Source organism: Rhinoderma darwinii, chromosome 11, assembly GCF_050947455.1.
Source record: "Rhinoderma darwinii isolate aRhiDar2 chromosome 11, aRhiDar2.hap1, whole genome shotgun sequence".
NCBI lineage: Eukaryota > Metazoa > Chordata > Amphibia > Anura > Rhinodermatidae > Rhinoderma > Rhinoderma darwinii.
Genome location: NC_134697.1, coordinates 40,006,755 through 40,019,916, shown reverse-complemented (window position 1 = coordinate 40,019,916; position 13,162 = coordinate 40,006,755). Strand labels below are relative to the sequence as shown.

The following is a 13,162-nucleotide window of genomic DNA, read 5'->3' as shown; positions in this document are numbered from 1 at the left end:
GATTTGACGGTACATGGCTCCATCCATTCTCCCATTGATGCGGTGAAGTAGTCCTGTGCCTTTAGCAGAGAAACACCCCCAAAACATAATGTTTCCACCTCCATGCTTGACAGTGGGGACGGTGTTCTTTGGGTCATAGGCAGCATTTCTCTTCCTCCAAAAACAGCGAGTTGAGTTAATGCCAAAGAGCTCAATTTTAGTCTCATCTGACCACAGCACCTTCTCCCAATCACTCTCAGAATCATCCAGATGTTCATTTGCAAACATCAGACAGGCCTGTACATGTGCCTTCTTGAGCAGGGGGACCTTGCGTGCACTGCAGGATTTTAATCCATTACGGCGTAATGTTACCAATGGTTTTCTTGGTGACTGTGGTCCCAGCTGCCTTGAGATCATTAACAAGTTCCCCCCGTGTAGTTTTCGGCTGAGCTCTCACCTTCCTCAGGATCAAGGATACCCCACGAGGTGAGATTTTGCATGAAGCCCCAGATCGATGTCAATTGACAGTCATTTTGTATGTCTTCCATTTTCTTACTATTGCACCAACAGTTGTCTCCTTCTCACCCAGCGTCTTACTTATGGTTTTGTAGCCCATTCCAGCCTTGTGCAGGTCTATGATCTTGTCCCTGACATCCTTAGAAAGCTCTTTGGTCTTGCCCATGTTGTAGAGGTTAGAGTCAGACTGATTAATTGAGTCTGTGGACAGGAGTCTTTTATACAGGTGACCATGTAAGTCAGCTGTCTTTAATGCAGGCACCAAGTTGATTTGGAGCGTGTAACTGGTCTGGAGGAGGCTGAACTCTCTTAATGGTTGGTAGGGGATCAAATACTTATTTCTCTGTGCACAATGCAAATAAAAATATATAATTTTGACTATGTGATTTTCTTTTTTTTTTAAAATATAATCTATCTCTCACTGGTAAAATTAACCTAGCCTAAAAATTCTAGACTGTTCATGTCTTTGACAGTGGGCCAACTTACAAAATCAGCAAGGGATCAAATACTTATTTCCTTCACTGTATATGCCAGTACATTAAAGTTTAAAAATAAAGTAAAAACATAAAGTAATGTTAAATAAAAAATACACATACACCTTTTTTGCAATAAACATTCAAATAAGTCTCAATACACAAAATATACATATAATCGGTATTGGCGCGGCCGTAATAACCTGCGCAACAATTTTATTGCATCATTTATGATGTGTACGCTGTAAAAAAAGAAAGCAGTTTTTATTTTATATCACTTATTATGAGGCACGAGGTGCGATGAATTTAACCTCCATGTACCTCACATTAATAGTAACTAACCCCATCATGTACCTTACACATTAACCCATTATGACTGAGAAACATGATGGGGTTAATTACTAATAATATGAGGCACATTCAAAATTCATCACACGTTTCATCAGAAAATGGAAGAACTTTTTTTTTATTTATTATTACGGTTGGCAAAGTATCGTTTTGGTATAGAAATCACAATACTAAACAAAGTATCGGTATAGAAGTCCAAATTATGGTATCGTGACATCCCTAGTGTGTGTGTGTGATATAGACGGCTTCCATGTGAAGTCCGTTGTTTCACGGACCAAATCAATGCAAAGGCCGAGTCTGTTCCATCAAAAACGGGCAGGAGTAGGACTTGCCCTATTTTTGAGGGAACGGCGGCATGGTTCCGTTAAAACAACGGAAGTGTGCATGGACCCATTGAAATGAATGTGTCAGGGTGCTATCCGTTCAAACAACGGATAGCACCCTGATGAAAAAACTGAAGTGGGCATGAGGCCGAAGTCCTCAAGCACACATCCGTTGCCATTTATACGGCTGCATATCACGGATCCGCGAAACAAGGACAGCACATAGACTATACTGCTTGTAAAATGTACAAATGGCTAAATTAAAATAAAAAAATAAAGTTACACCTCATTGATTGGTTCAGAAAGCAAACCTGGTGAGTGGGAAGGAGATGTCGGGAAAGAGTTTGGTGGGGGGGCGCCAAGCTGAATCTTTGCCCCTGGTGCAGGAGAACCTAGCTACGCCTCTGGACCCCGTTATCAATAGACCTGGCTGCAGGTGAACGGTTTTGCGTGACATGGTCTGAAGACTGGTAGATAAAAATGCCCCTTTGAGCTGTAATGTTTAGCAAAGAAGAACATTAGGATTAAAGTCTTTCACAGCGCCGCCCCCCTCCTTATCACTGGATTGGACCATAAGTTTGCAAAGAATCGCATTCCAGAAGAAACATTTTATCCAAAGCCAGAATATCAGGCCAGCTGGTGATTCGTAAAGAAATGCAAATAATTTACAGGAGATCGATATAGTCATAGTGCATGTCATTTCTAATTTGTAAGAGAATGCTCTTTGTATATATATACATATGTATAAAAAAAAAAAAATACTAAAGTTTGGAAAACATTAGCAAACACCTCATCAACATAATGTCCCTATTTTTAAGTGCATGATACGGAGCAAATGTTAGGCCACATTCACACGGGCATATTTGTAAGACAAAAACCAGGAGTATGTCGCTAAGGGTTCGTTCACATCTCCGTCAGGGTTCCATTCATGGGTTCTTTCCGTCAGGGGAACCCATGAATGGAAACTATAGGTTTCCGTTTGCATCACCATTGATTTCAATGGTGACGGATCCGGTGCAAAAGGTTTCCGATTGTCACCGTTGTGTAAGGGTCCCGTTGTCTTGACGGCATGAATACCATAGTCGACTGCGCTATTGATGGCGTCAAAACAACGAAACCCTTACACAATGGTGACAAACGGAAATTTGTAACGGATCAGTCACCATTGAAACCAATAGTAATGCAAACCTATGGTTTCCGTTTGTTTCAGTTCAGTTTCCGTTCATGGGTTCCACTGACGGAAAGCTCAGACGGAACCCATGAACGGAGTCCCGACGCAGATGTGAACGAAGCCTTACACAGAAGAGGTAAAATCTCTTATATTTTTATGTTTATGTTCCACTCCTGGTTTTGGTTTACAAAATCTGAGGAAAAACACAGACACCAACGCCCATGTAAATGTGGCTTTACGGCTACAGATTGACCCAAAGGAAATAAAAAATATAAACAAAACCACAATAACATCACAATGTATATTCACATATAGCTTTCCTGGACCGTGTGACTCTAAGGGTATGTTCACACGGCAGCGTCCGTTACGGCTGAAATTACGGGGCTGTTTTCAGGAGAAAACAGCTTCGTAATTTCAGCCGTAATGGCATGTTGAGGCGCTTTTTCGATGCGTCAATTACGGATGTAAATGGAGCGGTTTTTCCATGGAGTCAATGGAAAATGGCTCCATTTACGTCTGAAGAAGTGACAGGCACTTCTTTGACGCGGGTGTCTTTTTTACGCCCCGCCTTTTGACAGCGGGGCATAAAAAAAATGACCGTCGGAACAGAACATCGTAAGACCCATTCAAATGAATGGGCAGATGTTTGCCGACGCTATCGAGCCGCATTTTTGGACGTTATTCGGGGCTAAAACGCCCGTAAATAGTGCCCTAGTGTGGGGGAGGCAGGGGGAGTTGAATAAAAGTGTGAACATTTTTTTTAATGTTGATAAAAACAAACACTGCCTTTTTTCCTATAAGTCTTTTATTATATGAAAAAAATTAAACCGTTAAGAAAGTATATTTGGTATAAATAAAAAGGGATCAAAAAGTCGCATATCCCCCAAAACAGTGCCAATAAAAACTACAACCGGTCCCGCAAAAAAACAAGCCCTTAGGTCTCATGCACTCGAACGTAAAAATTACGTAATTACGGGCCCATAGACTTCTATTGGCCACGGGTACCTCCCCGTATGCTTACAGGAAGGTGCCCGTGCCTTTGAAAAAGATAGAACATGTCCTATTTCAGGCCGTAATAACGGCACGGGCAGCCCATAGAAGTCTAAGGGGCTCCCATAATTACTGGTGGCTACGTGTGTGCACCCGTAATTACGGGAGCGTTGCTAGGCGACGTCAGGGGATAGTCACTGTCCATCCAGGGTGCTGAAAGAGTTAAACGATCGGCAGTAACTCTCAGCACCATGGACCGTGATTACCGCTCGAGTTAATAGTATTAAAAGTTAACTTACCCAGAACTCTTCTTCTTCCTCCAGTCTGGCCTCCCGGGATGACGTTTCATCCCATGTGACCGCTGCAGCCAATCACAGGTCAATCACAGGCTGCAGCGGTCACATGGACTGCCGCGTCATCCAGGGAGGTCAGACTGGATGTCAAGAGAGGGACGCGTCACCAAGACAACGGCGGGGTAAGTATGAATTTATTTTACTTTTACTGCGGAAAGGGCTGTCCCTTCTCTCTATCCTGCACTGATGGAGAGAAGGGGCTGCCGATTAGTGCAGTGCAATTTTGCAGCGAAGACGGGCCCGTAAATACGGGTGTAATACTGGTGACACTGGACCCGTATTTACAGGCACGGGTCTGTAAATACTGGTGCAATACAGGTCGAATACGTGTGACCAAGGACCCGTATTTACGGGAGGACAAAAATAAGTTTGTGTGCATGAGGCCTTACACAGCTTTTTTGACTGAAAAATAAAAAGTTCTGCCTCTCAGAATAGAGAAAATTGCAGGAGAAAAGAGGATCATTCCAGGGGCGCTGCTGTGTGGTAGGAATAGTAGGAACGAAATCCGGAGGTATTAATAACATCTGGGTTCAAAAATGACACGAGTGAGAAAATTTTTGAACCCAGATGTTATATAATACGTGTCCAATGTAATGTGCACATGGCCTGATGAAGACGATTGTTCATCAATGAAACGCGTAGCCACTCATTCGAATAAATTGAATTTATTAATACCTCCGGATTTCGTTCCTACTATTGCTACCAGACAGCAACGCCCCTGGAATGATCCTCTTTTCTCCTGCAATTTTCTCTACCTAAGCGGTCCATTCGGATTTGGTACCTAGGTGAGCACATTACTTGCACTCTTGTCTCACCTTTTACCGACTGATCTGCACAAGGTGGCGCCGTGTTTTTTTCTCTCTTTATGCCTCTCAGAATAGGACACAAAAAATAAGTGATTTTATTGTGTAAACACTACAAAACATTAAAAAAAAAAAAAAAAAACTATATACATTTGGTATTGCTGTAAACGTATCGTCCTGCAGAATATAGTAAAATTGACATTTATAGCACACAATGAACACCGTAAAACAAAAAAAAAAAAAAAATATTGTCAAAATTGCTGGTTTTTATTCACCTTGCTTGCCAAACAATGGAATATAAAAAGTGATTACAAAGTTGCATGTACCCAAAAATGAAAACCCACAACAGTCGCGCAACAAATAAGCCCACACTGGCTCTCAGAATATGGCGATGCAAAATGTGCAGAGCGTTAAAAAAGCGGATAAGATTGGGCACCATTTATCAGTGCGACACCGGCCACACATCTGCAGATTATTATTTATTTACTGCATTATTATACCCTCTTATTATGCTCTGATGTTCTCCGCACAGATTATATGCTCCCACATTATAAAGTGAAATACCAGCAAAAAAACAAAACAGAACTACAAACAAGCAAAATCTGCACTCCAAAAGCCAAATGGCACTCGCTCCCTTCTGAACCCTACAGCGTGCCCAAACAGCAGTTTACGTTCACATATATGGCATTGCCATAACCGGGAGTTCGCGCTTAACAGTTTGAGGTATTTGTCTTCAGTGGCACAAACCGGGCACAACATATTGTGCACTAAAGTGGCATATCAGTGGGAAATTGCAATTTTTGTCGTTTCCAAAATGGGGTCACTTCTTGGGGGCTTCCACTGTATTCTGGTACCTCAGGGTTTTGCAAATGCGACATGGTGGCCAAAAACCAAATCAGCTAAATCTGCATGCCAAATAGCGCTCCTGCCTTTCTGAGCCCTGCCGTGTGTCCAAACAGCAATTTATGACCCCATATGGAGTATTGCCGTGATCGGGAGAAATTGCTTTTCCAATTTTGGGGTGCTTTTTCTCCTTTATTCCTAATAAAAATGTGACATTTCCAATTGCCCTAATTTTAGACATGGGGATGCGTAATAACGTATCTTGCAGGGGTGCAGCATGGATGCACCTCGGACGTGAAAAACTGCAGATTTTCACGTCCGAGGTTTCATACGCTTGTGTGAATCTAGCCTAAGGGTCAGTTCACACGTTGCGTAAATACTGCAGAATCTCAGCAACATAATTAGTTGCGGAAAATCCACAGCAAATGCAGTAGCAGCAAATGGATGAGATAGAACAAATCTCATCCTCACGCTGCATAAATACCGAGCGAAAAAAACCACTCAGAAATTGACCTGCGGTGTAGAGTTTTATTCCACAGTATGTTATTTGTATTTGCGTAAACGCTGCTTATTTGTTGTTAGTTTCCCCCATTGAATTGTGAGGTAAAACTAGCAACAAACAGCAGTAGTTGCGTGTTTTTGGTGGGTTCACAGCGATTCCGCCGAAAAAACGCAACTCAGAAATAAAAAAAAATCTTATACTTACCCAGGAGTTTGCAGCCAATCACAGGCTGCAGCGGCGGTCACATGGAATGAAATGTCCTCCCAAGAGGCCGGCCTGGCTGACGAGTCATCTCATGTGACCGCCACCGCAGCCAATCACAGGCAGATATCCGCAGTGGACATTCCGGCCCAAAAAAACTGCATCAGTTTGGTGCAGTTTTTCATCCGGTATACCCTGCGGCGCACAGGGCGGATACACTGCGTGCTTTTACACAGCATATCCGCCCCGCGTGAACTCAATGTACAGCAACAACAGCCAAATGACTGGAGTTTATGTATTGCACGGAACTGTCCATATAAACATTGGGACTCATTGCATACAATTCCTTTGCGTTAACCCATTCATGCCCAGAGTCCGCCTGCTGCAGACAACACAATCAGATCCTGTACACTCTATGTACAATCACTTCCAGTACAGGCTCAGGCTGCAATAGATAACGCAGATTTCAATCACAACTCACTTCCGGGGACGGGAAGATAGCGCTCTCACGGATCTTCTTGCGTTTGATTTCCATTCCCAGCGCCGAGCACTTGGACACGGTGGCCCGGTACCGATCTCCACGGTGAAACATTTGAATTTCGCGCTGAATTGCGCAGTTGTCCAGCAGGAGTCTAACCAGTGACGTCACGCCCCGAGACTTCCACCGCTCCCTGGATACAGCTGATCTGTAGAGGAGCCGTCTCCGATTCGCTGACCCGTACCATTATATTACACCCCCAGGCAGTTTACTAAAGTAATGAGGTATTCCCTCGGAGATACGATTTTACAGTATGGATTCAAATACAGTAATCTTATTATTTCTGTAAGAATAATTACCGGCCTGGTTAATAGCGCACCCCTCCCGCCTCCTTGTATATGGTATCGCCCTTTGGCATTGATAAAGGCAGCACGGAGCAGGTGTCTTGTTCGCGTGTTAATTGTGGCCCGATGTAGTACACAGAAACAAGACAAAAATGTGCAGAAAAATATAACCAATAAGTGCAGAATGAGGGCATTATATATGATTATATATCCCTTATGTATATCTAAAGAATGTAGTAAAAAAGGCATTCCAAAAAATGTAATTATACAGTAGCTAATAAAAAGAAGAGTAACAATAAAGATGGGGCTACACTGTGATTTTGTCCGCGACACACGTCAAGTGGCTATAGATTTCTGTATCACGCTGCATGCAAGCTGCTGCGACCGCGACAACAGTCGCAAGAAATCCAAGCCTGGGCCTCATTCACTTTCATTACTTATGATCATGCAGACAAGCGGCCTGTGTCACGGCCAAAGTCACCGTGTAGCCCAGCCTAAGGGTATGTTCACACGGCACCCTCCGTTACGGCTGAAATTACGGGGCTGTTTTCAGGAGAAAAGAGCTCCGTAATTTCAGCCGTAATGGCATGTTGAGGTGCTTTTTCAATGCGTGCAATACGGACGTAAATGGAGCTGTTTTTCCATGGAGTCAATGGAAAACGGCTCCATTTACGTCTGAAGAAGTGACAGGTACTTTGACACGGGCGTCTTTTTTACGCCCCGCCTTTTGACAGCGGGGCATTAAAAAAATGACCGTCGGAACAGAACATCGTACGACCCATTCAAATGAATGGGCAGATGTTTGCCGACGCTATTGAGCCGCATTTTCGGACGTAATTCGGGGCTAAAACGCCCGAATTATGTCCGTAAATAGTGTGTGTGAACCCAGCCTTAGGCTTCGCGACAGCCAAAAGACTCAAATACAGAAAAATTGCTGACTAGTCGCAAATGAGTCACACACAACTTGCATTAAAGTCTATACAGGCAGCAGGTTTGAATTTTTTGCGTTAAGTCGCATTTTGAACGCTACCACATTCACTATAATTACTTGCGATGTCACATTGTGACATTGCGATCTTTATGTTGCATGACCTAAGTGTGGCCCTAGACTTAACAGTGGCTCGCATTGTGGCCCTAACCTTAACAGTGGCTCGCAGTGTGGCCCCAGCCTTAACAGTGGCTCGCAGTGTGGCCCCAGCCTTAACAGTGGCTCGCAGTGTGGCCCCAGCCTTAACAGTGGCTCGCAGTGTGGCCCCAGCCTTAACAGTGGCTCACAGTGTGGCCCTAGACTGAACAGTGGCTCGCAGTGTGGCCCCAGCCTTAACAGTGGCTCGCAGTGTGGCCCTAGACTGAACAGTGGCTCGCAGTGTGGCCCCAGCCTTAACAGTGGCTGGCAGTGTGGCCCTAGACTGAACAGTGGCTCGCAGTGTGGCCCCAGCCTTAACAGTGGCTCGCAGTGTGGCCCTAGACTGAACAGTGGCTCGCAGTGTGGCCCCAGCCTTAACAGTGGCTCGCAGTGTGGCCCTAGCCTTAACAGTGGCTAGCAGTGTGGCCCTAGCCTTAACAGTGGCTCGCGATGTGGCCCCAGCCTTAACAGTGGCTCGCGGTGTGGCCCTAGCCTTAACAGTGGCTCGCAGTGTGGCCCCAGCCTTAACAGTGGCTCGCAGTGTGGCCCTAGCCTTAACAGTGGCTCGCAGTGTGGCCCTAGCTTTAACAGTGTTTCGCAGTGCGGCCCTAGCCTTAACAGTGGCCCTAGCCTTAACAGTGGCTCGCGGTGTGGCCCCAGCCTTAACAGTGGCTCGCAGTGTGGCCCTAGCCTTAACAGTGGCTCGCGGTGTGGCCCCAGCCTTAACAGTGGCTCGCAGTGTGGCCCTAGCCTTAACAGTGGCTCGCGGTGTGGCCCCAGCCTTAACAGTGGCTCGCAGTGTGGCCCTAGCCTTAACAAAACCCCAACAAGAATGTGCAAAACAAATGTATGAATAAATGAATAAAAGAAACTAGCCATGGACATAAAAAAGGATGCTGGGGAGGAAAGGTAGTCACTAGTGTGGAAAAAAAACTCACGCGTATCGCCGCTGACAATGACGGCTTCCTCAGGGGTGATTTATTATTTATGTATTATTAATTATTAAGGCCAAGGCTCGACAGCGACTTATCATGGCCGTTCCTCACATAAGCCTATTAAAGCTAGAACACAGTGCGCTATCACGTGTCATGTACGTCTATGAGGGCACATGACATCACACGTGTACATGCACTGTCATGGGTCTACAATCGCTGTTGTTTTTTTTACGATTATTGCAAGTCACACGTGATTTGTTTGTCCATAGGCTTGTAAAATTGTAATGTACATATCGCATCACGTGAGATCGCATCTTTTTTTTAACCCCATAATGACTGAAATATTTTGGAGATCAACTAACAACAAAGTCAGTGGGGCATAATTACTAATGCCCTGACATCGGTTTTTTGGCATAAATATTGCAGATTGTTGTATTTATCTAGTCCCCCAACTATTTTTCTGAAACGTACGAAATTTTCTGTGTCAGAAGGGGGGGGTCACACTTATTTACAAAAGATTCCGGATGCACAAGCAGCTTCAAATACATAATGGATACGTTTTTTTTCTCTTTTTTTACAGACACTGGTAAAACAGATGAGTATCACCCCTGCATACTTGTGGCTACTTATGCAGCGATATGTTCCGCTTTGCTTATATCCCTGCACAGTTAGGCTGGGTCCAGATGTGGCAGATAATTTCCGCCATGAATTTTGTCACGAATCCGTAGCAAAGTCATACGCTACATTCAGATTTTCTTCAGATTTCACCCTACGCATTTCAAAGGGGGAAAATCAGTAGCATTTCCACAACAGTTTGAGCATGTGTCGGATTTGAACATCGGCAACATGCTCTGATTTCTGTGCAGAATTTTTCCAGTACATATGAATGGAGTTTTGAAAACCCATCCACTTGTATTGTGCCGCAAATCCGATGAAAATCCACCGCATCTGGGCCCAGCCTTAGCCTCCATGAAATGCCCGTGTTATGGCTCTGTGCAGGAACAATATAACAATGTATTTTTTGCCAGTGACTGGAAAAGATCCTTTCCTGTTAGATCAGGAAAGCTTACTTTGGAAAATCAAATTCTGATCTCATTTGCACTAAATGAATGGATCATGAGGAGTCAGTCCACGCAGCGTTTTTTGGCGCTGATTTTGACGCAGGAACTGCATCGGAATCAGCGGCAAGAAATGCCCCAATTTGCCCCCATTGATTTCAATGGGAGGCAGAGCCTTTTCTTTTCCCCGGCGGATTGTGCCCGCTTGCGGAAAAAGCGACATGTTCTTTCTTTGAGTGGTTCCCCCCTCTGACCTCCCATTGAAATCAATGGGAGACAAAAAAATCCTGCATCGTTTGAAAGTGTTTTTGCCGTGGTTTTTGCATTCGATTCAGCAACTAAAGAGGCAAAAACGCAATAAAAAAAGGCTGGCAATTCAAAATTTGCCTCAAATTTCTTGAAGGAATTTTGAGGCAGATTTTTGCCGTGACAAAAATCGCTGTGTGAACTACCCCGAACAGAGCCATAAGGGAATATTCACACACTACAGATTTGTTGCAGACATTTTTACGACAGAAAATCCGTTTCATTCATCTGAATGGGGTTGTTTCTGCATCAAGCACATGGATTTGTGCAAGCCTCATTCAGATGAATGGTAGAGTCTCAGAAATTTCTGCAACAAAATGTGCGAGTGTAAATTCACCCTAATGCTGCCAACTATTCTAGCCAGTAGGGTTCACGCTCACGACAGAGACACCTGCATGGCAGTGCATGGAGCCGTTCAGGCTTCGTGCACTACCATGTACGCTCCGATGGACTCGGTGTGTACGGTGATGCTGTTAGTTTGTGCAGAAATGCGCAGGCATTACGCTCATATGAAACTGACCATATGCAGATTTGCCATTCAGGAAATTTGGAAAGCTGGATGACAGCCTCTCTTGGGGCTTTAAAGACTTGTGTGTCCGTTTTTCAAGAAACTGCTAAAACTTATTTTCACACAGAATTTTTAAAACCCGACAGACAAAGACAACTCAAGGACTTCATTTTATTTATTTATTTATTTATTCATTCATTTGTTTGTTTGTTTCTTTGTTTGTTTGTTTTTTAAGGTAAATGCCACAGTTTACAAAGTATCTGTAATTTCTGTAGTGTATAGTAGGTTTCTGAAGACAACCTATTAAACCCTTTAAGGGCCTGTTCACATCAGCGATCGGGTTCCGTTCAACCTTTCAGATAAACGGAAAGCCGAACGGAAACCATAGCTTTAGTTTGCAATACCATTGATTTCAATGGCAATGCTTCAGTTTCAGTTGGTTTCATTTCGTTTCCGTTCTGTAAACAATAAGTAATAGTTTCCATTCAGCTCTTACGACCATCGGTTCCTCTGATGGAAAGGTTGAACGGAACCCGAACGCTGATGTGAACAGGCCCTTACTCTCTAAATTCCCCAATACAGGTAGAAACTATTTTGCCATGGGGATGGAATGTAAATGTAGAGAACTTTTTTAAAGGTCCACCACAATCAAGATTTTATGTTTGGCTTGAAATTCAATTAAAGGACCAAATAAAACAGTGTGGGCATTATATATGAGGGTTGTATGTCCGTTGCATCTCAATATGTTTTCTTTGTACTGTATGCATTTATTGCATGTAGCAGACTGGCATTATTTGCTGATTTACTGAAGTTAACTGAGTTCACACAAGATTGTATTTCTTTTTTCCATGTTTAGAAAAAGGTCTATTGCTTATGACGGTATTTTGACTGGGACGGACACTTGGTGGTTTATACTTTGTAAAACAACGTCATTTTTCCAGTTTCCTGGTGACGGTCAGTCTTATTCCTTTAACCACTTCACAACCTGTATATTCCCTTTCTAACTGCCTACGACCCATGCAAGCCAAAATAAATGTCCTCTTCTTTAATGGTGGATCGCGCCATTTTTTTATATAATGAGCTCTCTGTCATAAAAAGTGAGGGTCCAAATGCAGGAAGGGGAACAATGAAGCCCAAAACACCCCTCCTCCTGAAAGCGCTGGAGAAATGAAAAATATGACTCTTTTCGAGTGAAGATATGACTCTTTTCTGCTCATTAGCATACAGAGAGGAAACACTAAAAAACTGAATACTAAGGCTGGGTTCACACGACCTATTTTCAGGCGTAATGGAGGCGTTTTACGCCTGGAATTACGCCTGAAAACACGGCTCCAATACGTCGGCAAACATCTGCCCATTCATTTCAATGGGTTTGCCGATGTACTGTGCCGACGACCTGTCATTTTACGCGTCACTGTCAAAAGACGGCGCGTAAAATAACAGCGTCGTCAAAGAAGTGCAGGACACTTCTTGGGACGTAATCGGAGCCGTTTTTCATTGAATCCGATGAAGAACAGCCTTAAATTATGTCCATAATGGACGCCCCGCAAAACGCGAGTACGAGCAATTACGTCTGAAATTCAGGAGCTGTTTTGTCCTGAAAATAGCTCTATAATTTCAGACGTAAATGCAGTTATCGTGTGCACATACCTTTATGGTACGGAGCCTGCTTAGAAGATTAATTATAGGTTACATAACACTGCTTTTTCACCCACTTCTACCAGGTATTGCTGGTTTGATAGGTAAAATGCTGGTGACGGGTTCCCTTTAAATAACATTATATGGTATTAGTTTGGACTTTTATCAGTTATGTTAACTTTTATTTTTTTTTACTTTTAGTGGAAAAATGGGAAATGTTTTTTTTTTTAACATTAATATATATATTTTTTTTTGAACATTAAAAAG

The 13,162-nt window shown here is 43.5% G+C and overlaps 1 protein-coding gene across 1 annotated transcript in view; it reads right to left on the bottom strand.

Annotated features, from left to right (window-relative positions):
* RTKN2 (rhotekin 2) overlaps nucleotides 1-7,178 on the bottom strand; it is a 73,959-nt gene extending 66,781 nt beyond the window's left edge. Inside the window, exon 1 of the mRNA XM_075841139.1 lies at nucleotides 6,984-7,178. Within this exon, the coding sequence (XP_075697254.1) occupies nucleotides 6,984-7,094 (111 nt within the window). The 5' untranslated portion in view covers nucleotides 7,095-7,178. The remainder of the gene's footprint in view (nucleotides 1-6,983) is intronic.
* Nucleotides 7,179-13,162: the final 5,984 nt, after the last annotated feature.